We start from the raw sequence: 23,240 nt of genomic DNA on the forward strand, positions 1-23,240 counted from the left end.
TGCCTTGAAAATGAACAGAGATCATTCTGTCATGTTTGAGATTTTGAGATTTGTCATTTTTGAGATTTGTCTATTGGTGGAGCATTCTGACAAAACGTGGTCCACTGGAGAAGGGAATAGCAAACCACTTCATTATTCTTGCCTTGAGAACCCCATGAACAGTATGAAAAGGCAAAAAGGTATGACACTGAAAGATGAACTCCCCAGGTCAGGAAGCGCCCAATATGCTACTACATAAGAGTGGAGAAATAGCTCCAGAAAGAATGAAGAGATGGAGTCAAAGCAAAAAGAACACCCAGTTGTGAATGTGATTGGTGATGGAAATAAAGTCCAATGCTGTAAAGAGCAATATTGCATAGAAACCAGGAATGTTAGATCCATGAATCAAGCAAAATTGGAAGTAGTCAAACAGGAGATGGCAAGAGTGAACATTGACATTTTAGGAATCAGTGAACTAAAACAGACTGGGATGGGTCAATTTAACTCAGATGACCATTATATCTACTACTATGGGCAAGAATCCCTTAGAAGAAATGGAGTAGCCATCATAGTCAACAAAACAGTCCAAAATGCAGTGATGTTTAAATATATGGAATTTAGTATATAAAGAAATACAATTTAATCCTGGATCAGTCACTTATTAGCTGGATTACCTTCGGAAAATTGTTAAATATCTATTATCTGCAATTTCATCATCAAGAAAATGTATAAATTAACAATCACACTGAGTTTTTTCAGAAAGTAGTAATGAAAAATATGTGTGCCAAGTTGCTTCAGTTGTGTGTCTGACTCTGGACCCCACGGACTGTAGCCTGTCCCGCTCCTCTCCATCTATGGGGTTCTCCAGGCAAGAATACTGGAAGAGGTTTCCATGCCTTCCTCCAGGGGATCTTTGCAAGCCAGGGACTAAACTTGGGTCTCTTGCATTGCAGGCAGATTCCTTACCATTTGAGCCAGCAGAGAAGCCCCAGTGAAAATATGCCATAATGTATAAGTAAGTACAATTTGGCTTTCCAAGTGGCGCTAGTGGTAAAGAACCCACATGCCAATGCAGGAGACTTAGGAGACAGGGGTTTGATCCCTGGGGTGGGAAGATCCCCTGGAGGAAGGCACGGTGACCCGCTGCAGTAGTCCTGCCTGGAGAATCCCATGGACAGAGGAGCCAGGTGGGCTATGGTCCACAGAGTCACAAAGAGTCAGACACGGCTGAAGTGACTCAGCATAGCACACAGCACAAGTATACTTCATAAACCATACGAAAGAAACACTCCACCCTCCATCAAGTAACACAATTAGGAAAAAGTACTATAAAAAATTAATCAAAACTTATGTCTCGGGAAAATGATTTCAAAAGGATTAACTGCTATGCCAAAAGTTTTCAGATTGTACTTTGTCACAGTCTAATTTAGACCCTTTATTAAAAAATACTAAAAGGTACAAAAGGCAATTTCATCTCTCTGACCCACATCTCATGGTCAGAAAATCCTTTCATATATTACAGAATTAATGGAATTTAATATTGATAACATAAAAGCAAACTGGAAATGGAAATATATAATTGTAGTAAATTGAGAATATCCCTTTGTTCGTTCACCAAATAAATCATTTTTTGGGAAAGATCTTTCAAGTCTGGTCAATATATTGGAAAAAAAAATCAATAACTATGTTGAACAATGTGAAAACCATCCTGGTTTTTCTGAATTTTTTTTTGTGTGTGTGGAGGGTATTATTGCTTTCTAAGATTGTTTCTTGGGTAATCTCTTCTAACAGGCATTGACTATTAAATTCCATGCTTTACCAAATGATAGCAGCAAAGGAACAAGCAAGTTAGGAACTACACATTAAGTACAGATCAATTCTCAGAGGATGTTGAAAGCTGAGCAGCAATACTCACAACTTGACATGCCAAAGACTAGATAGTCTGAAATAGAATGAACAGCATATAGTTTAAAACACAGGCTCTGAAATCAGATATGTTGAATTCAAAGAAAGATTTTAACTCCTATAGCTGTGTGACATTTGGGGAGTAATTAACTTCCTAATATTTGGTTTCCTTATTGTCTATGTATATAAAAGAATTCATGATATCTTTCTGGTTTACTTCACTCTGTATAATGGGCTCCAGTTTCATCCATCTCATTAGAACTGATTTAAATGAATTCTTTTTAATGGCTGAGACCATTACAGTATACTAACACATATATATGGAATTTAGAAAGATGGTAATGATCACCCTATATGCAAAACAGAAAAAGAGACACAGATGTACAGAACAGACTTTTGGACTTTGTGGGAGAAGGCGAGGGTGGGATGTTTCCAGAGAACAGCATCAAAACATGTATATTATCTAGGGTGAAACAGATCACCAGCCCAGGTTGGATGCATGAGACAAGTGCTCGGGCCTGGTGCACTGGGAAGACCCAGAGGGATGGGGTGGAGAGGGAGGTGGGAGGGGGGATCGGGATGGGGAATACATGTAAATCCATGGCTGATTCATGTCAATGTATGTCAAAAATCACTACAATATTGTAATTAGCCTCCAACTAATAAAAATAAATGGAAAAAAAAAAGAATCCATGATAAATTTGGTACAATTAATTTATCTCAATGGCTGGAAGGTACAGCAATGCAGAAAGTGGGAATAAAAATCATAGGTCCTGTATTTCCTCAACTGAAGCTGTTTACTTTTCCAATGTTTTTGTAAGCTTAAATAATTTTATTTGTGGCTAGTAAAAAATTTTATCCATTTATTCTAGATGTAGTGGAATGGCAAAAGAAAATGATTCAAGGTGAAATAGAGTCGCGCATATATTGACTTAAAGGCATGGTAAACTTTGCTGATCCAGTTGGAGATAAGTAAAAATGCTTATCAGTTCAGTTAAAAGGTAGACATAATATTTAAAAAAAAATCTACTCTCTGCTGAGTGGCAAATATTGGCAAATTCTCAAGGAAAAGAGTTTTTGGTTTTGAGCTCTTATTTATTATTGTTCTTCACACTTCATATACTTCTCTAACTTAAATAGGAATATAGAGAATGGCCCAGATATATTACTCTTTCAATTCTTTTAAGAGATATCTAGTTGTATTTTTTTTTCTTGCTTTCCAATTTAGTGTCAAATGTAGTGGTGGGTGCAATCATGAACAGCCTAGCTCACATTTTTCTATGTTTAAAAGTTTTCATTCTCAAGGAATAAATCTCAGAAAGGTTAACATCCATTCAGCTGATTTTTTTATAGCTGTGGTCAATCACTATTTGTTTATTTTGTATTCATCCAAGATATATACTTTTCTCTGAAAGAAGAGGTTAAGAAGACATTAACATTTGCAAAGTCCTTTGAGAGATGTGTTACCAAAGTGTAAATTATATCCTATTGGCCCAGCCTGATTGAACATGAATAAATTACAAAGAAATGAGAGTATCTTTAATGGACCAAAGATATTATTAAGAAGAAATCTTAAAGTGTTTGAACACATTTTAAGTGTTCTTGCTTGCTTTTCCTGAATTAGTGTTCATTTTCGAGGCAGTTGGGCAAAGAAAGGTACTCAGTTTGTAAATATTCATGCCCTAATAACAGCCATGTTTCTCTCATCATGGATTAGAACATTATAAATGCTTTGAGATTTTATATGTGTATCAGAGGCAAACATGACCATTTTCTCCCTAAAAGTAATATAGCCCATTAGATAGTTTTGAAAGTATAATCGCTGCTCCCATAAGTTGCTAAATTATATGAAATATTTATATCCTTGCTATTCAAGAAAATGAATTTTCAACGTTCAACTACTGAGGAAGGGCTGTTTGTGCAATGTTTCCACTAAGATAAATGAAAGTTTCATTCCTTGCTACTTGTTTAAAACTCCTTTTCATTTTTACACAAGAGCCCATTTTTCATTACCAGGAAAGTTATGCAATTTGAACCATGTTACTTCTTATTCACAGTAAATCAATATATGTCATAAGAGCAGAAAAGAAAGTCACATTACTCCCTATCATTGGACCTTCCCTGAGAGCAAGTCCCAGAAGACAGTGTCAGGTTGCGTTGCTATAGCAACAGAGCTCTGGTACCTCTTTTGCTTGGCTTGCTATAGTGAGTTGATTTCTACACAGAGGTATAACCCTGAAGATTTTTTATAGTAAAGAAGAAATTACAAAGAATCAATAATAATGTGTGTGGCCTTTCCATTGATCTGTGATGACTTAATTCAAAACTAGTATAATGAAGGTGACTGCATAACATTTCAAATCCCTTTGCTGAGTTCCAATTAAATTATTCATTGCCTTTTCTTTAGGCTTCCTAAGTAGTCAGATTTCTTAAAATATGAAGAAAAAAACATTCAGACTCTTCAGAGTGTTAGAATGAAAACTGATACGGTTTACCCTGTTATAAACATCTGCTATTAAAGTGTCTTAAAATAATATTAATCCACTTTAAAATATCAATAATTAGTAAAAAGACAAGAAAACTATATTAAGAATGTAAAAAAAATTATCTTTTGACTTCCCCTAAAAAGATATAAGATATAATGATGTTTTCTTCCAAATATCCACATGATTCAGCCATAGATATGAAAACATAGGAAGCCATTGGTCCCTTCCCTCTTGAACCTCCCTCCCATCAAAAATTCTGTAAAGCAATTATTCTTCAATTTAAAAAAAAGATATAATGGTGGAAAGTAAGATATCTTATTGTCTTATATAGGCCATATAAACCATTTTGAATAGTGTCTGACATACAGTTAAACACCTAATAATTATTGTTATAATTTTTATTACTACCACAATACAGTTGGCCAAACAAATTATATCCTTTGCCTTATATTGCATAGTACTATTGATTATGCAATTGTAATACTCTTTGTATCTGAATATTTGTAAAATAAAAATGATATAAGGAAAACACTACTATATAGTTGAGCCTTAAACTTATTGGAAAAAGGTGCAAGTCCTTTTTACAACACTAAACTTATGAATAAAAATCTGCATCTAATGGACCTGCCATAGGCAGGCAGCTTAGAATGGAGTGTGTTATAGATTTGGGAGTCAGGACCTAGATTTTGTGCATCATACTATTTACTTAAGACCTTAACCTTAATTAATTCTTTGTCTTTTCATGTATAACAAAAGGATAAAAACATTTTCCAGCTCAGTGGTAGAGAAGTCAGTGAGACAATGTACAAAAAGCACCTGTTATATTGCCTGGTGCAGATGATGTTTATTAAATTTTAGCTGCCTTTCCTTTAAAGTTTTCCAGGCATTTCCTTGACTCCTAATTTCCAAATGGAACTTACATATAAAACAGTATAAATTCAACATTTCTTAGAAATACTTTGATATGTCTATACATGTGTACTCAGTCTTGTCCAACTTTTTGCAACTCCATGGGCTGTATAGCTCGCCAGGTTCCTCTGTCCATGAGACATTTCCAGGCCAGAACACTGGAGTGAGCTGCCATTTCCTACTCCAGGGGATCTTCCCAACCCAGGGATAAAACTCAAGTCTCCTACTTCTGCATTGGCAGACAGATTCTTTACCACTAAGCTACCTGGGAAGCTGCACTTTGATATAAATGGATTTTAACTCTGGCACACTGTAGAAAACTTTCATACAATTTTATGTTACAAATTATTTTTTAATTGATTTGATTGATAATGTCTTTCCCAAAGTATGTTTTCATGACCTCCTAGCCTAGGATAACACTCTGGGGGAAAAAAAGGTGGCATAGGGACCATATCCATGGTCAGATACATTTAGAAAATGCTACATAATATATCTCATTTGCATGATTAATATATCACATCAATATATTCAGCCCTCCAGGAAATCTCAGATAAATAAATCAGTATTATTTAGTGAGAAAGAGTATATATTCACGAGTTGGATCCTTGAATCCTACTTTCATCACTTCAGTTTAGCTGCTCAGTCGTGTCCAACTCTTTGTGACCCCATGGACTGCACCACACCAGGCCTCCCTGTCCATCACCAACTCCCAGAGTTTATTCAAACTCATGTCCATTGAGTTGGTGATGCCATCCAACCACCTCATCCTCTGTTGTCTACTTCGCCTCCCGCCTTCAATCTTTCCCAGCATCAGGGCCTTTTCAAATCAGTCAGTTCTTCACATCAGGTGGCTAAAGCACTGGCATTTCATCTTCAGCATCAGTCCTTCCAAGGAACATTAAGGACTAATTTCCCTTAGGATTGACTGGTTGGATCTCCTTGCAGTCCAACGGACTCTCAAGAGACTTCTCCATGGTGTATATGTACCACAGCTTCCTTATCCATTCGTCTGCTAATGGGCATCTAGGTTGCTTCCATGTCCTGGCTACTATAAACAGTGCTGCGATGAACATTGGGGTGCACGTGTCTCTTTCAGATCTGGTTTCCTTGGTGTGTATGCCCAGGAGTGGGATTGCTGGATATTACTCAGCCATTAAAAAGAATTCATTTGAATCAGTTCTAATGAGATGGATGAAGCTGGAGCCCATTATACAGAGTGAAGTAAGCCAGAAAGATAAACACCAATACAGTATACTAATGCATATATATGGAATTTAGAAAGATGGTAACAATAACCCTATATGCAAAACAGAAAAAGAGACTCAGAAGTACAGAGCAGACTTTGGGACTCTGTGGGAGAAGGCGAGGGTGGGATGTCCTGAGAGAACAGCATGGAAACAAGTATACTATCAAGGGTGAAACAGATCACCAGCCCAGGTTGGATGCATGAGACCAGTGCTCAGGGCTGGTGCACTGGGAAGACCCAGAGGGATGGGATGGGGAGGGAGGTGGGAGGGGGGATCGGGATGGGAACACATGTAAATCCATGGCTGATTCATGTCAATGTATGTCAAAAACCACTACAATATTGTAAAGTAATTAGCCTCCAACTAATAAAAATAAATGGAAAAAAAAAAAAAAAAGAATCGTCTCCAATACCACAGTTCAAAAGAAACACCTCTTCGGCACTCAGCTTGGTTTTAGTCCACCTCTCACATCCATACATGACCACTGGAAAAACCATAACTTTGACTAGACAGACTTTTGTTGATAAAGTAATGACTCTGCTTTTTAACATATTGTCTAGGCTGGTCAAAACTTTTCTTCCAAGGAGCAAGTGTCCTTTACTTTCACAGCTGCAGTCACTATCTGCAGTGATTTTGAAGCCCAAGAAAATAAAGTCTCTCACTGTTTCCATTGTTTCCCCATCTATTTGCCATGAAGTGATGGGACCAGATGCCATGATCTGTTTTCTGAATGTTGAGTTTTAAGCCAACTTTATCACTCTCCTCTTTCACTTTCATCAAGAGGCTCTTTAGTTCTTCACTTTCTGCCCATAAGGGTGGTGTTGTCTGCATATCTGAGGTTATTGATATTTCTCCCGACAATCTTGATTCCAGCTTGTGCTTCATCCAGCCCAGCGTTTCTCATGATGTACTCTGCATATGAGTTAAATAAGCAGGGTGACAATATACAGCCTTGATATACTCCTTTCCCAATTTGGAACCAGTCTTTTGTTCCAGTTCTAACCAGCCAGTTCTAACTGTTGCTTCTTGATCTGCATACAGATTTCTCAGGAGGCAGGTCAGGTGGTCTGGTATTCCCATCTATTTCAGAATTGTCCACAGTTTGTTGGTGATCCACATAGTCAAAGGCTTTGGCATAGTCAGTAAAGCAGAAATAGATATTTTTCTGGAACTCTCTTGCTTTTTTGAAGATCCAACAGATGTTGGCAATTTGATCTCTGGTTCCTCTGCCTTTTCTAAAACCAGCTTGAATATCTGAAAGTTCACAATTCACATACTGTTGAAGCCTGGCTTGGAAAATTTTGAGCATTACTTTGCTAGCATGTGAGATGAGTGCAATTGTGTGGTAGTTTGAACATTCTTTGGCATTGCCTCTCTTTGTGATTGGAATGAAGACTGACCTGTTCCAGTTCTGTGTCCACTGCTGAGTTTTCCAAATTTGCCAGCATATTGAGCACAACTCTTTCACAGCATCATCTTTTAGGATTTGAAATAGCTCAACTGGAATTCCATCACCTCCACTAGCTTTGTTCACAGTGATGTTTCCTAAGGTCCACTTGACTTCGCATTCCGGGATGTCTGGTTCTAGGTGAGTGATCACACCATTGTGTTTATCTGGGTCATGAAGATTTTTTTGTATAGTTCTTCTGTGTATTCTTGCCACCTCTTCTTAATATCTTCTGCTTCTGTTAGGTTCATATCATTTCTGTCCTTTATTGTGCCCGTCTTTGCATGAAATGTTCCCTTGGTACCTCTAATTTTCTTAAAGAGATCCCTGTCTTTCCCATTTTGTTGTTTTCCTTTGCATTGATCACTGAGCAAGGCTTTCTTATCTCTCCTTGCTATTCTTTGGAACTCTGCATTCAAATGAATTATCTTACCTTTCTTCCTTTGCCTTTTGTTTCTCTTCTTTTCACAGCTATTTGTAGGCCTCCTCAGACAACCATTTTGCCCTTTTGCATTTCATTTTCTTGGGGATGGTCTTGATCACTGTCTCCTATACAATGTCAGGAACCTCAGTCCATAGTTCTTCAGGCACCCTGTCTATCAGATCTAATCCCTTGAATCTATTTGTCACTTCCACTGGATAATCATAAGGGATTTGATTTAGGTCATACCTGAATAATCTAGTGGTTTTCCCTATTTTCGTCACTTATGGGGTCGCAAAGAGTCAGACACGACTGAGTGATTGAACTGAACTGAGCTTCATCACTTATTCGCTTATAATCTGGGAAGTTACTCAACCTCTGTGTTTCTCAGCTGTGCAATGAGAATGGCAACATTGCAATGAGAAGTTAAAAGTGAGATATCACTGGTGCTAAGATAGAGGCTAATAGAGTCAATTAACAGTAATAAGAGTTATTAAAAAAATCTGTTTAAACCCATGGTCATGACCCTTCTTCTTTATGAATGATATTTTTTAACATCTTCCAAACTAAAAATCCTTGAAACACATTTTGTGTTTTGCTAAAGTTAGGGTAGTGGTAAATTGTAATTAAGCAAAAAATTAGTCATCATATTAGTGCCCAAAGCACAAAAAACGTCAGCTACTTCACCACATGTGAGCCCACTGGCTTGCTCTTATGCTCTACTATCAGAACAGGAGAGAAACTGTGTTAAGTGTGAAGATCTCAACCCATGGAAGTTCTATTCACTGGAGTTATTTACATCCAATTTACGCATTAGCACAGGTCAGGTTATTTCATTAGATTATTTGCATGTAACTAAAAACTGAGCCTTGAAGGAAAGGGATATCAAATGATAAAAACCTTAATGACTATAAAGGTTTTAGTCATTAAAACTTTAGCAGAGAGAAAACTGAGCATATGGCTCACTGATGGGGTCTGAAAAGAGAAGGGACATTTATATCATGTTTATACATTTCCTAGTTCTAACTGAAAACAATTTGTGTGAGTTTTCACAATGGAAAAATAAAATAGTGAAGAACAATAAGGAAAGATGAGAGCTTCATCCAAGGAAAAATATACTACAAGTTCACAACAAAATGCAAAGCCCTCCCTGGTCTAAACAACACCATGGTGCCAACAAACTTCTCTACTCTTGTCCAGAAGATAAAAAGCTTAGGCAAAAGAGCAGAAAAATGAGCAGTGAGCTAATTAATCTGATACATTTTAGAAGTCCATTTATTTATTCTCACATTTGCAACTGTATCAGGTTGCTGACTTCTCTTCTTTTAAAGAATCCTTATTTTTTAATATCATCAGAAATAAATGTAGAACAGAAAAAAATTATTCACTTATAATGCCTTCTGAAAATTAAAAAAAATTTTCAATTATTCCTATTCCCTTTGAGTCTTAATCACATTTGATTTATACACAGATATTTTTATATGTAAATACAATTTCAAAGTCTGTTTTCCCACTTAACACTGGATCTGCAGTTTTTTCTCATGCTACAGAGAAGTCTTTAAAATAATCATTCCTAGTACCTCAATGGTTATATTCTTCCATGAGCAGATATGCAAGTGATTTCTTATTGTATTGTTAAAAACCAGATCTTTTCATTCATACAGTTAGTTATTTCTTTTAGTTTAGTGGTTTCAAACTTTAGGATGCATCAGAATCATCTAGAAGGCTTGTTAAAGCACAGGTGTCTGGGCCCCGCCCTCAGAGCTTCTGATTCAATAGGTCCAAAGACAGTCTCAAGAATTTGCATTTCTAACCATTTCTCAGATGATACTGCTGCATATCTGAGGACCAGTTTTTAAAATTATTGTTAGATTGTTTACATGGAATAGTATTGTTAAAGTATTTACATGGAGTTGCATTGGGGTTGACAAATCAAATAGTATAGACATTTTCATGGCGTCTAAGACATATTTCTGAAAACCTTCCTACAAGCTTATACAGTTTTATATTGCCAAGTGATTTTTCAGTACTTGAAGCCTGGTTAGTTACCAACTAACTGAATGAACAAAAGAACAAAGGAAAATTCTTACCTCTCTCCTCCACAAGACTATGACATTAGGCTGAAAGCCATCTATTTACATTTCAAAGATACACAGCATAGCTAAATAGAAATACCTAAATTTCTGTTACTACAGAAGTAAACAAGGAGGTTTCATCATCACTCCAAAGACAGTGAAAAATAATTGATATATTTAAACCTTGGAAGAGAGCAAATTTTTATCTGTACCATAGACAGAAATTGACTGCATTTAGCTTTGTTGGTCTATTGGGTAGTTCAAAAACAGTGCTGCTCATTGGAAGGTATAATGCAAAATCTGGGGCTTTGAGAAATTCTTTTTGATAAACTAGAAACAAGAGAATTCCCACTGTAGCAGGGGACTATTAGCATATTTGCCTAAAAGTGACAGCTAAAAAAAACCTTGGAGATATCCCCTTGTACTAAAGGATTCTTTATATTGGGTAGAGATTTCTCCCTCACCTTTAGAGACTTATGCATATAAATCAACATATCTACATAAGCATATAGATGTATTTACATAAGTAAACATTAGATAGCCGTGTATGCAAAGTGTCCAATCATACATTGGTTTCTACAAACCCACAGATAAAGCATACGCTTAGCAAAGATATCTGCAGAAACGTCTTCTGGGCTCTTTCTCAGTAATCCGTACACATTCTTAATTTTTCATTCTTATTGGTTGTTATCGTATTGACTAAAATGCGTAATGAGAAAATGTGTTCACAATAACAAAAATGCATAATAATCATAATCCATACATAAGTCAAGTCATTGGGTGTTGTCTTCAAACTTTGGAATTTGGTTAGACATGAAATTGTTAACTCTAGCTCATGCTGAGAACAGTAAATCAGCAGTAAATGTGTTAGATACAGAATTATTAAAAGAACCGCATAATTATGACTTTCTAAGGAATAGTGTTTTCTATGTAAGTGTTTTTTAGGGATTGTTCTCTCTTGGTCTTAGTGAAAGCAACAAACATTTTGAGAGATTAAATTTTCTTGATGATTAACAAAGCAGATCATAGCCTGAAATGTTACTTTATTAAGTTAATAATTACAATCAAAAATTGTTCATGACATCTAGTCAGATTTTTAATTAGGATGACTGAAAAATGGTCAGGGGCCACCAAATCATTCATTGGCACAGACCCCCTATTTATTTATTCTAACCCAGAAAACCAGTAAAATAATGGCAGTCATCATTTAATCACTCTATTGTAATGAGTTTTGACTTTCCTCACCCTGGTTCATAACCCAAACTTTTTCAAAAGTCATAATCAAATAATGTGAAAGTTATCAGGACCTATGGGTTGATCATTTCCCAAACTTAAGATATGGAAAACCAGGGCAGAATAGTGTTTCTTATTACCCAGTGAAGCAGATTTAGTTCCTTTGAAACTAAATGCCTAGACCAAAAAGGGATTTGTTTTCTCTTCTTTTCCTCATTCAGTTTGATTCTATGATCTGTTTGGTGTACATGTAAAAAGATAAAGTTGTATATATTTAGCCCTCAGCAGTAATTATGTATGATAATAAAATTTCCATACCTCATGTCTTCAAACCCAATAGTAAGCACCACCTGGGAAGTTCCTGCTTAGTTACTGGTCATATTTTCCCTGTAACCCGCAACTCAAGTTCTGTATATGCTCAGGAGAACAAGCTGTCAAGTGAAAAGTGAAAATTTACCCTAATAAAAAGGATCTTCTCTCCCACACGGTATCTTCCTTGAGAGAGCCTCTCCACGCAGAACTTGCTTGGGCATTTGCAAGGAGGATCTTCAGAAATCCGCTTCACCTGAAATAGAAGAGCTGGCAAGTTCATTCTCCTTAATCAGATTCCACTTAGATGAATTTGTTTCACGGGTTCAAAGGCCCCTAAACCATTAACGCGTTTAAATGTGTTCTCTATCAGACTATGGACATGATGTGAGCACAGAAATACCATATTAAATCTTAACTATGTAAAGGTCAGGCCCTGAAGCCACTTTGTGCTGGCCGGTAACTGCACTAAGGCCTAAGTGGCTGATGCCAATGATAATGCTGGAGGATAGTTGGGAGCAAATCAACTGGCAGTGTAGGGATGATGTGCTGGGTTCTCACGTTTAGTGAATTAAGAGGATTGTGTACACTGTGTTGCCAAGAAAGTCTACTGATGGCTAGCACAGCATCTGTATTAACATAGTGCATATACTTCCCTATCATAATTTTAATATTAATTTTACCCATTTTCAAAACAAATGAGAGTTTAAATTTTATTATTATTTTAAAATGAGACTACTGCTTCACCTTATTTTGAACTCTTTTTGTCATCTTTAATTCATCCAGACTAATCTGGCAGTTCACTCCTCAGTAATTCCCATCTTCCAAGTCCCATTCTCAGAGCAGTATCTGACAGTTTATATGTATTTTATAGAATCCATGTCTATCAAATTTTCTCTCTTTTATCTCCATGTGCATGCATGCTAAGTCATTTCAGTCATGTCTGAGTCTTTGTGACCCTATAGATTGTAGCCCATCAGGCTTCTCTGTCCATGGGGTTCTCCCTACTCTTTAAAAAATACATATACTAAATGATAAATGCAAAATGCTTATAAACAGTTGTGACAACTAAAGACAATATATGGTCCATGATCTTAGAAATAAGGTTTATTTATGTTTTCCTTTGTTGGGAACCTGCCGGGCTGTGTCTCATACCTGTCCTCTCTTAAAGTAACCAACCAACCAGACAACAGAGGCTTCCCTGATGGCTCAGTTGGTAAAGAATCTGCCTGCAATGCAGGAGACCCCAATTTGATTCATGGGTCAGGAAGATCTTCTGGAAAAGGGATAGGCTACCCACTCCAGTATTCTTGGGCTTCCCTGGCGGCTCAGCTGGTAAAGAATCCACCTGCAGTGTGGGAGACCTGGGTTCGATCCCTGGGTTGGGAAGATCCCCTGGAGAAGGGAAAGGCTGCTCACTCCAGTATTCTGGCCTGGAGAATTCCATGGACTGTATCGCCCATGGGGTCACAAGAAGTCGGACACGACTGAGTGACTTTCACTTTCACAACCAGACAATCCAAAATAAGACTCAAATGTCTGACTTCAATCAGCACTCCACTAAGAAAAACTGGGAAGGGTAACACAGGAACTCACTTGCATGTTGGAATAAAGGACTTACACCACTTGGTTTTCCTAGAATAAGTGAGGCTCCAGAAAGCATGAAAGCATAAGACATTAGAGGGGAAAGCTAGAAAAAGTGGGGGAATCCTGAAGCAAAATTTATCTTAAGAGCTATACAATTATGGGGTCTTCACTGGTAGCCCAGTGGCTAAAAACTCTGCCCTCCCAAGGCAAGGAATGAGGGTGTGATCCCTGGTCAGTGAGCTAAAATCCCGCATGCCAATACTGCCAATATATGCCAAGGAGAACCAATACTACTGCTGGGAAAATAAGAACCAGTTTCAGGATATATATGTTCATCAGCTCCCGCTAGAATTCCTAATTCTGTCAACATATAAAGCTACAATTCTTGTTACTTATTTGTGTTACAGCACATTGCATCTCAGTGGCTGGTTCACCATAATGTCTCTTTGCTAGATTGTGAGTTACTTGAGGATTGAGATGGTATTTCATTATAGTTTTAAATCCTTGAAATAAAACACAATGTCTTAATGGCATATAATATGTGTTCAATAAATACACATTGAATAAATAAGCATAGGGACGTAGATAGGACACAAGAGCAAATTAGTGTGACAGATCAACTGGATTCAAAGAATTTTAGAGGTGGCCGTCATTGAAAAAGTGAAATGCCTAATTATGTTAGTGATTAGGCCCATGTCTTTGAGTTCTGAGTTTTTCCTACCATATGATAGTTGGGCTATAGATACATCTACCCACTCCCCCAGTATTAATAGAATTCTATCCCTAGGGGTTTTTTTTAAAGAGATATTCTTGAACAAGATGGCAATAATAGAACAAAAAGTATGATATTCCCTTCTATAATGCAGAACCATAGTTTGGAATGGAGGTGGTTACAGGACCAATGAATGTGTACTGGTTCAAATGTTTTAAGTATTCCGATATGTGTATCTCTTTCTATATGTATTTATAAACATGTTTTAAAACTATAAATATATATGTAAATAAACTGTGTTTATTGAATACAATTGCTAGAAGTAGTACAGTTTTTCTTAGCACCACAATAATTCCATGAAAAAAGAAAAAAAGAAGGAAAGAAGGGAGAGGAGAAGGGATGGAGGAAAGGAGAAAGACTTTGGCCACCTGCCCAAAAAAATATCCAGCAATCAGCATCATAAAAGCACATGGACCAAGCTTTAAGAGATCATGCTTGGCATAGCTTTTCTGCAGCTTCATAATTGAGGAGACATTAAATTGCTATTCAAGTGGTTCCTCTGCTAAGAAATGACAGTCACAAGTATGTATGGAAAGTATTTCCATCCTGAAGTGTTTTTAGACAAAATACAGAAACTGTTGGTATCAAATGAAAGAAAATACAAGAAACATTTTCTCAAGTGGTCTGTCCTTCTCTAATGTCTTCCTAAGCTTTGAAAATACACTTGCTTTTTTTTTAAATCAAGGGCTTTTGTGTAGTTGTGTGAAAGCTGGAGGCAGAAATGGAAGAGACAAGGCCAGACTATGGGTAATGGAAATATATTGTTAAGTAAACAGTGACTGATGACACCTGTGCTTCTTACATTACCCTGGGATAAGTCAGTCTGGCAGGTGTTCTCTTTTTGGCCAGGAACCCAGCCAGTATTCTGCCGAAATGGGATTTCAAGAGGAGCCTGATTACTCAGAATTATACTATCTCTCATCCCCAGACTGAGGAAGTTGATGGAGAAGAGGAAGAAAGTAAGACTGGTTTCTTAGAACTGTATTCAACTCATTGTGTGGGAACAGGCTCAACACAAGGGAACTAAACCTGACCCCATCATTTTATCACAGCTGAGTCACTTTATCAGGACATCTGGGGAATAAATTAATCTGAATGACTCCACTGTGTCCTGTTCCTCTTAGGATGTCTTGCTTGATTAAAGAAGGTGGGATGTATTACCCACATTAAGGGTAACCTATTTTTTTCCCCCAATTTTCCACAAATCTCCTAAGTAGCAAACAAGGAAATGTGAAGACGCATTGAAAGTTTCTCAACTGGCAGTTATTGTTGGAACTATTCACTGGAATATGACATTTTAACACAGGTCTGTGTCTCTTTTTTTTCTCCTTCTTTCTTTACTCTTTTCTACATTTTTTTCTTTTTCTTCTTCACTATTCTTCTTTACTCTTTTTTTCCCCTCTTTTTTGATATAAAAAATTTCTCTAGAGTATACATATTCAATATTATTAAATAAACACAGGAACTTTGCAAGCAATATTTTATACCCCCACTCTAAAGCACATGCTGGAGTATGTGAACCGCAACTCCCCAATGGCTATCTATGCCTCATATGCAGGGAAGCAGTTGCCATACAAACTATTTCTTTTTCATATTTGACATATGAAGCTCTGATTTAAACCATTAGAGAGGCCCAAATGGTTTTTCTGTCTGTTCTACTGTCCCTGAAATAAAACACTTTGGTGAAAAACTCTCACTTAAACGGAATGCAAATATTTCAGTGCAGTTTCCCCAGTGTAGAACGAAGGAGACGTTAAGAGTCTTCTGTGGCCAAAGAAGCATGGAAAATTCCAGGTTAAACAAGATCTTATTATAGCACTCATTAGTGCCTTTCATATGCCAGAATGCATTGCCAAACTCTAGGTAGGGACTATAGTAAGCTGTATTTCTTAAACTAACCTATCCATGGAATTATTCATGCCATGGGCCATCTGGTGGTGTGAGCGTTTGATTAAACATTCTTTGAGAAATGCTGGTTTGAAGACTGCACACACAGCATTAGCTGGCAACAATACATAAGAATCCACTTAGCACATTTCCTACATTGGATGAAAACCCCCTAACTATACAGACGATTATGTTCCCAAGCCCTGAAAAACTTCAAAGGGAGTTTAAAGCTTCTCAAAGCCCTTCCCTGTTTCCAGCTGCGAGAACAGAACTTGGCATCGCGAGAGCAGCCACAGAATGAGTCTTGCCATTTTGAAGACAGTCCCTAACTCATGAACGTGCTCTGAACTGGGTTATTGGTAAAACTTCTCCAAAATCCTTTTCATAGCTGTTTCACCACCTTCTTCCCCTGTCCTTCTCCCCTTCTCAAGGATGAGGGGTGGCCACACGGGAGACTAGCTGGTGAAGAAAGGGAACCATTCTAGCTGCCTTGCCCAGGCTCAGGTAAACAGCCCCACGGGGCAACATCTCCTTCTGCTAAATTACAGCAGAGCTGAGAAATGCACATTTTCTCCAGAGCACACGGCCATTCCAAACAGAAAAAGGGAGAATCTTTTTTAAGCTTTAATTACTCACATTAACAATGTATCCAATTAGCATGGCACTAGATATAGCTGAATAAAATATGGACCTCTTTTGAGAACAAAGGCAGTACCTAGAGAAGAATTGGTATTTATGCCCAATATGATAAACACTTCACTAAATGTATAAAAACACTTGAGGAACCAAGGACACATTTGTCAGCTTTATTGGGAATGAGAGATGCCAAGAAAACTTTCTATAGAAGACCGCACAACCTGCATTTTAGAAGATGAAAGGGTGTCTAAAAGTAGCAATCAAAACTGAGAAGGGTGAGGAAAGCAAATGAGGAAAAACACAGGGTATAAAATAATCCTTGGGCATTTGGGCTTAGAGGACACGTTTACAATAGATACATTACTATGCAAGAATGAACCCAGAGTGTAAAAAAGGCTGGGAAAGACAAAATTGGCCACAGCATGGAGGCCTTATGTGACACGTACATGAGTTTGGGCTTTACCCTATAGAGCTCCTAAAAAACTTTAATCAATTCTGAATTCCCTTTAGGTTGATCTTTCTGGTAGCAATAATGCTTGTGGAGAATTAAGAGAACAGAGTGGTCAACAGTGTCAGATACACCGGAAAGTGGTCTCATAATTTGAGGACTAAAATATTCATTTGATTCACTAATTCATTCATAAGGAGGTTAAGTGTGATGCTGGCCAGACCTCTGACTATAATGCATTAGAGAAAGTGAATGAAGGTAACAGCTTAGAGGAAAAGGACTAAGATCAAACAGAGTAGCCCCAGAAAAACACTTTTATAAGAGACTAAAAGGGAGATCTTACTCTAAATGAAGTCTAATCAAAAAAGTATAATTGAGAAAAAAGAAAAATTGTTCTTATCAATATATAATGTGCCATTACATACTATTAAAGCAAAGCTACTCAACTACCCTACAAAATAAAAATGCAAGAGTAGGATGCAAGGCATGTGACGGATCTTTAAAAACATTCCTGTGATTTTAACATCCTTTTAGGTGCATTATATTGAAATGCCCTGACTGTCCTTTCATTTCTGAGTGGACTGAACATAGGAAAACTAAATTAAACTGGTGTCGGATAAGATAGCTTGATGGGCTAAGTGTATATGTGCTGTCCTTAGCAGAAGTGAGAATTCTTAATCTGTCAGACAAATTGTTATATTTCTGTTCATCTAAATCTGCAATATAGGCTATAGTGTCACATGAAAGAGAATAAAAGGTGGGGGGGATCTTTCTATAGCCAACAGCACCAATCAGTCATTTCCCCAGATCTTTTCAGTTCAGGCCCTAGGGAAAGAAACTCTCAGCTAAGAGCCAGCTGTCCTTTTCAGTTCTGCCTATTCCTCATTATGGTTGGTGCTAGCTTCTAAGAACTCTCCCCATGTATGTGAGACATACTGTACATATTGTACCAAGGGATCTTATCCGTGTATGTGAGACATACTTCAGTCTAACATCCCCAAAGTTTCCATTTTTCATAAAACCCAGAGGCAGTTTTGACATTTACACTCAAAACATATGTGCTGAGTAGTAAATGCATCCATGTAATCAGACACACCACTAACAACCAAGAACGAATTAAGAATCAACAGAAGTAGCCAGAGAATTTTACTTCATCCTGTTTACTGTTTCACCCAGAATCTGTTTTCTGTATGAGGATGTAACGAAAATATGTCCTAATCTGCCAAAGACGGTGACTCAAGGACTCTGTTAAGTAGAGGGAGGGTGACCTCAGAGAGTTAGAAAAAATTGGGTTGCAATCTAAGCTTCTCTCTTCCTCTCAGCAGGTAATTCAACTTCAAGTCTTAGGTTCTTCAGTAAGAAGGGGGGATCGGGATGGGGAATACGTGTAACTATATGGCTGATTCATGTCAATGTATGACAAAACCCACTGAAATGTTGTGAAGTGATTGGCCTCCAACTAATAAAATAATATTAAAAAAAAAAAAAAAGAAACCTGCCTAACCAAATCACCTGAAGAACAATGGCAGACCACCCCCCACCCTAGTGCAGAGTCAGTAAAGGACAATTATCTTCTCCATTGCATTTTGCCTTTCCTTCTTTAACAGTCCTTAAGATCCCATGTCTTCAGATTTCTTATCAATGAACAAGGGAGCAGGAACCAATAGTATCAAGGCTTAAGTGTTTTCAAAGACAATCTTCAGGAGCTGCACTTATTATCCTAAAATTTAAGGTACTACTCAGCAGAATTAAGTGATGCTGTACTTTAAATAAGACAAGTGGCTCAGTTTTGAATCTTGAAATGAATTGCAGGACTATGAACTTTCTCATAGACTCTAAAAGAAATTTCAGTAACATTGGAAGAGGTAGAGGTGAGACAGGAGACTGAATAGAATGAGTTTTGAAGTTCAAAAAGGAGCAAGTACTGGTAAGAAATCTGATGAATATTACTTACTGCATCATCCAATAAGTTTCCTGTACTCTTTTTTCCAGAAGACTTTGAAGAAGGAGAAGGTGAAGGAGAAGGGGCGGAGAGTGTTTCTTCTTGTTCTATCTCTTTTTCCAATTTTATCAAACCAGGAGGCTCCACACCATACCTTTTTAAAAGATACCAGACAAGTAAACATGCATAACTTATAGTAATGATACACTTGACATACACTGCATTAAATTATGAACACCATAGGACCAAAGTGCTAACTTTTCAAAATAACACTAATTTCTTTTCTGGCATTCGAGTAGGTACTTAAATTAGCACCCTTTTAAGCAGAAAAAAAAATTTTATATATATACATACATACATACATACATACACATACATATATACATATAAAAATTATATATATACACATACATATGCATATATACACACACACATATGTTTACATGTTTACAGCTATATGTGCTCAGGGTCCTCAGTTGCTTAGTTGTGTCTCTTTTGTGACCCCCTGGACTGTAGCCTGCCTGGCTCTTCTGTCCATGGAATCTTCCAGGCAAGAATACTGGAGTGGGGAGCCGTTTCCTCCTCCAGGAGATCTTCCCAACCCAGGGATCGAACCCATATCTCTTGCGGTTCCCGAGTGGGCAGGCAGATTCTTTACCACCGCACCATCTTGGAAGCCCTCCTGGTTCATAGACTCTGTCTTTTCGCTGTCACCTCGTGTGGCAGAAAGGGTAAGGGGTTTCTGTGAGGTCTCTTTTATAAGAGCACTGATCCCACTCATGAGAACTGCCTCCTCATCCCCAAAGCCCTGCTTCCCCACATCATCATAGCAGGCATTAGGTTTCAACAAACTATTTGGGGGAACACAAACATTAAGCCCAGTGTAAAGTCCTAACTTCTAGTCCCTAATTTCAGAATGTGACTGAATTTGGAAACAGAGTCTTTCCAAGGAGGTAATTGACATAAAATGAGGTCATTCGGGTGGGGCCTATCCCAATATGTCTGGTATCTTTATAAGAAGAGGAAATTTGGACACAGACAAATACAGAGAGATGTCCATGTGAACATGCAGGGACATGACCATCTACCAGCCAAAAAAGACACCTTGGAAGAAACCAACCCTGCTGATACCTTGACCTCAGAATTGTAAGAAAAGAAATTTCTGTTTAAGCCATGCAATCTGTGGTACTTTGTTAAGGCACCCTAGCAAATTAATGCCATCAAGAATTTGCTAAAGTTTCATCAGTCACTGGCATTCTGCTATAATTTTTAGAGGAAACCTACACTCTAGAAAACCAAAAATGTTAAATTTTATGTCAAAATATCTGTTGAGCAGATTTTTAATTTTCAATACATCATTTTATAAAGAAATGTTATTAACATTTTAACATAATTTTATTGTAATACTGAATAATTCTCTGGAATTTATCTTTTATGTTTTTTCTTTTCTAAATGAGATTAAAATCTGTTAATAGTAAAAGGAGATGTATACTTTATAATATAGTACACAGCATATAAATAAAATCTTAAAAGTATTTAATAGTTAATTATATCTCAACATTTAGTACTTAATGAATCAGTTTCTATATACCACTTTCAATCACTTTCTATTAATTGCTTCCAAAACCTGCAAAGGCGTAAAAGAGGTTGAGGATATCCAAGTAGAGGCTGATAGCAGCTAATACATACTCTTCAGGTGACAGCCTATACATCAGTGTGTGTGTCATGGATGATGAACCTGCAGAAAAGAAGGACTCCTGTAATAGCCAAGGGGCTTCCCAGGTGGCACAATGATAAAGAATCTGCCTGCCAATGCAGGAGATGCAGGAGCACGGGCTTCAGTCCCCGGGTTAGGAAGGTCCCCTGGAGGAGGAAATGGCAACCCACTCCAGCATTCTTGCCTGGGAAATCCCATGGACAGAGGAGCCTGGTGGGCTACAGTCCCCAGGGTTGCAAAGAGTTGGACATGACTGAGCACACACACACAGAAGCCAAGACTAACTCCACTGTTTCGCCATAAAAAACATCTTCAAGGTTCCTGACAAGCACAAAATCCACAAGTCAGAAATTAGGCCTGCTCCAAATTTGTTGCAATCTCCCGCAGACTGCAGCGTATACACAGCTGAATCAGGAAATACTGCATGGGTCAGTACAAAATCCTGCAGGACAACATATGCATCACAGAGGGTAACAATGAAGGCCACAGTCAGAGCTTCCAACAGCATAAATACAAAAAGCAGGTGTGGGCTAAGGGATGCTATGTCTGTTTAAAGTCATGGCTAAAATCAGACCCAAAGATCCAAGAGAAAAGACCAAAATTAAGGCCAGGCTTTCATGTACAAAGGTCCATTTGGTATAAAAAAAAAATGCGGATATCATTGTAGTTAAAAGTTAGTTATAGCTATATATGAAAATATATATGAACAGACTCATAAGAACCTACAAAAATAAATTAAAAGTCTCCATGTACACATTGATGAGTCAATAACATGAATTACCATGTTAATTTTGTCTTCAAATTTCAGATTTACTAGCTTTAATGATATTAGTGCTATAACTGAACTCCTATTTTGAATATAAATTTTTTAAAGACGGAAATAAAGTCAGAGTCAAGTTGAAAACAGCAAACTTTCCAAATAAAAGTTCTTAAATGAATTTATAGAGAAGAAATTCACTGTTAATTGTATAACTTTATGTACTCAGAATAATGCAGAATGGGTTACACAGCATCATCGATTATGCTATCAGGAACAACATAATGAAAGCATTTATAGTGTTAGTGAGAAAGAAAATGAATACAGAGAAACAGAAATAATTTAAAATAACAATGTTAAAATTATATGCTGTAAATTATAAATGTCACAGCAGTTTAACGACAGAGATATAGTTGTTAATAGCATTCGTCTCTCTCCTAATCATATTTTCTTTAGAGTAAATCTGAAATTGATTTGATTTCCTAAATGCATATCAATTGTATATTATAATGCCTAGATGGAGGAGACCAAAGATAATTCAAGAGGATCTTTGCGTTCATGTAGTTATATCCTTTCAGCTTTATAGCATAAATAAAACAGACCCAGAGAAAATACAGAACTAGCTAGGAGCAGGACAAATAGGTTTTCTCTGATATTTCAATCAGGTGATCACATGTTAAAAAGAAGAGGAAAAAGTCACTTGGCAATTAAAAAAAATAGACTATGGATTGCCTACAAAGTAAATAACCTATATAGAGAGAATAAATATGTTGGCAATATGTCCAGTACCTTAGAGTGAGTGAATAGTATATTATAAACATTGTTAAATGTAAAAGTTTAGATTATCACTCTCCTGTTCTAATGGTTTGTTCATTTAACTGACATCACACACACGTCAAGTGCTCTTTGAGAGCTGGAAAACATACCAGAATTTGGTACAAAACAGTTTTAACTGGCACAACTCAAATAATAATTGCTGTTTTGATAACTGCTTCTAGTGAACAGAGTAATTTTTAGTTACATAAATCGTTAGCTAAAAGACTTTAGGCACTATTTATCACATTTCAGACCTTTTAAGCAGATTAGCCAGTTAATAGGACGTTTGTAGAAACATGCAATTGACTGCAGACTCTATAACAGTAGAGATCACTGTCTGATTCACAGCCGCCTCAGCAGATAGTGCAAATCCTGGCACACAATAGATACTAAATAGCTACTGTTTGAATGGAAAAAAAAAACCCTGGATTTTCCTATAACAATGTGTTCAGGTTCCAGAAATGAATCAGAGTTCATTGTTTTGGATCTTTAAATGTGTATCACTTTAATAAAACATATCAACATTAAATGTAAATAGGCGCCTTATCCCTAAAAAGTATTCTTCTAGAAGACTTTAAACCTTATTCAAAACTAAAGTACATTTTTAATTTTCTAGAGCTCACTAATTACACTTTGCTCAACACAGCGTCTCATACTATTGACAAGT

The 23,240-nt window shown here is 37.0% G+C and overlaps 1 protein-coding gene and 1 pseudogene across 4 annotated transcripts in view; both read right to left on the bottom strand.

Moving 5' to 3' along the window:
* Positions 1-23,240, bottom strand: part of GAS2 (growth arrest specific 2) — a 169,541-nt gene that overhangs the window by 51,533 nt on the left and 94,768 nt on the right. For all 4 annotated transcript variants that reach the window (XM_065937228.1, XM_065937225.1, XM_065937226.1 and 1 more), the window contains exons 6-7: positions 19,296-19,437; positions 12,160-12,267 (exon numbers count right to left, since the gene is read on the bottom strand). In XM_065937228.1, the coding sequence (XP_065793300.1) occupies positions 12,160-12,267; positions 19,296-19,437 (250 nt within the window). The remainder of the gene's footprint in view (positions 1-12,159; positions 12,268-19,295; positions 19,438-23,240) is intronic.
* Positions 20,884-21,668, bottom strand: LOC136169539 (protein lifeguard 4 pseudogene; annotated as a pseudogene).

Source organism: Muntiacus reevesi, chromosome 5 (genome assembly GCF_963930625.1).
Source record: "Muntiacus reevesi chromosome 5, mMunRee1.1, whole genome shotgun sequence".
In the NCBI taxonomy this organism is placed as follows: Eukaryota; Metazoa; Chordata; class Mammalia; order Artiodactyla; family Cervidae; genus Muntiacus; species Muntiacus reevesi.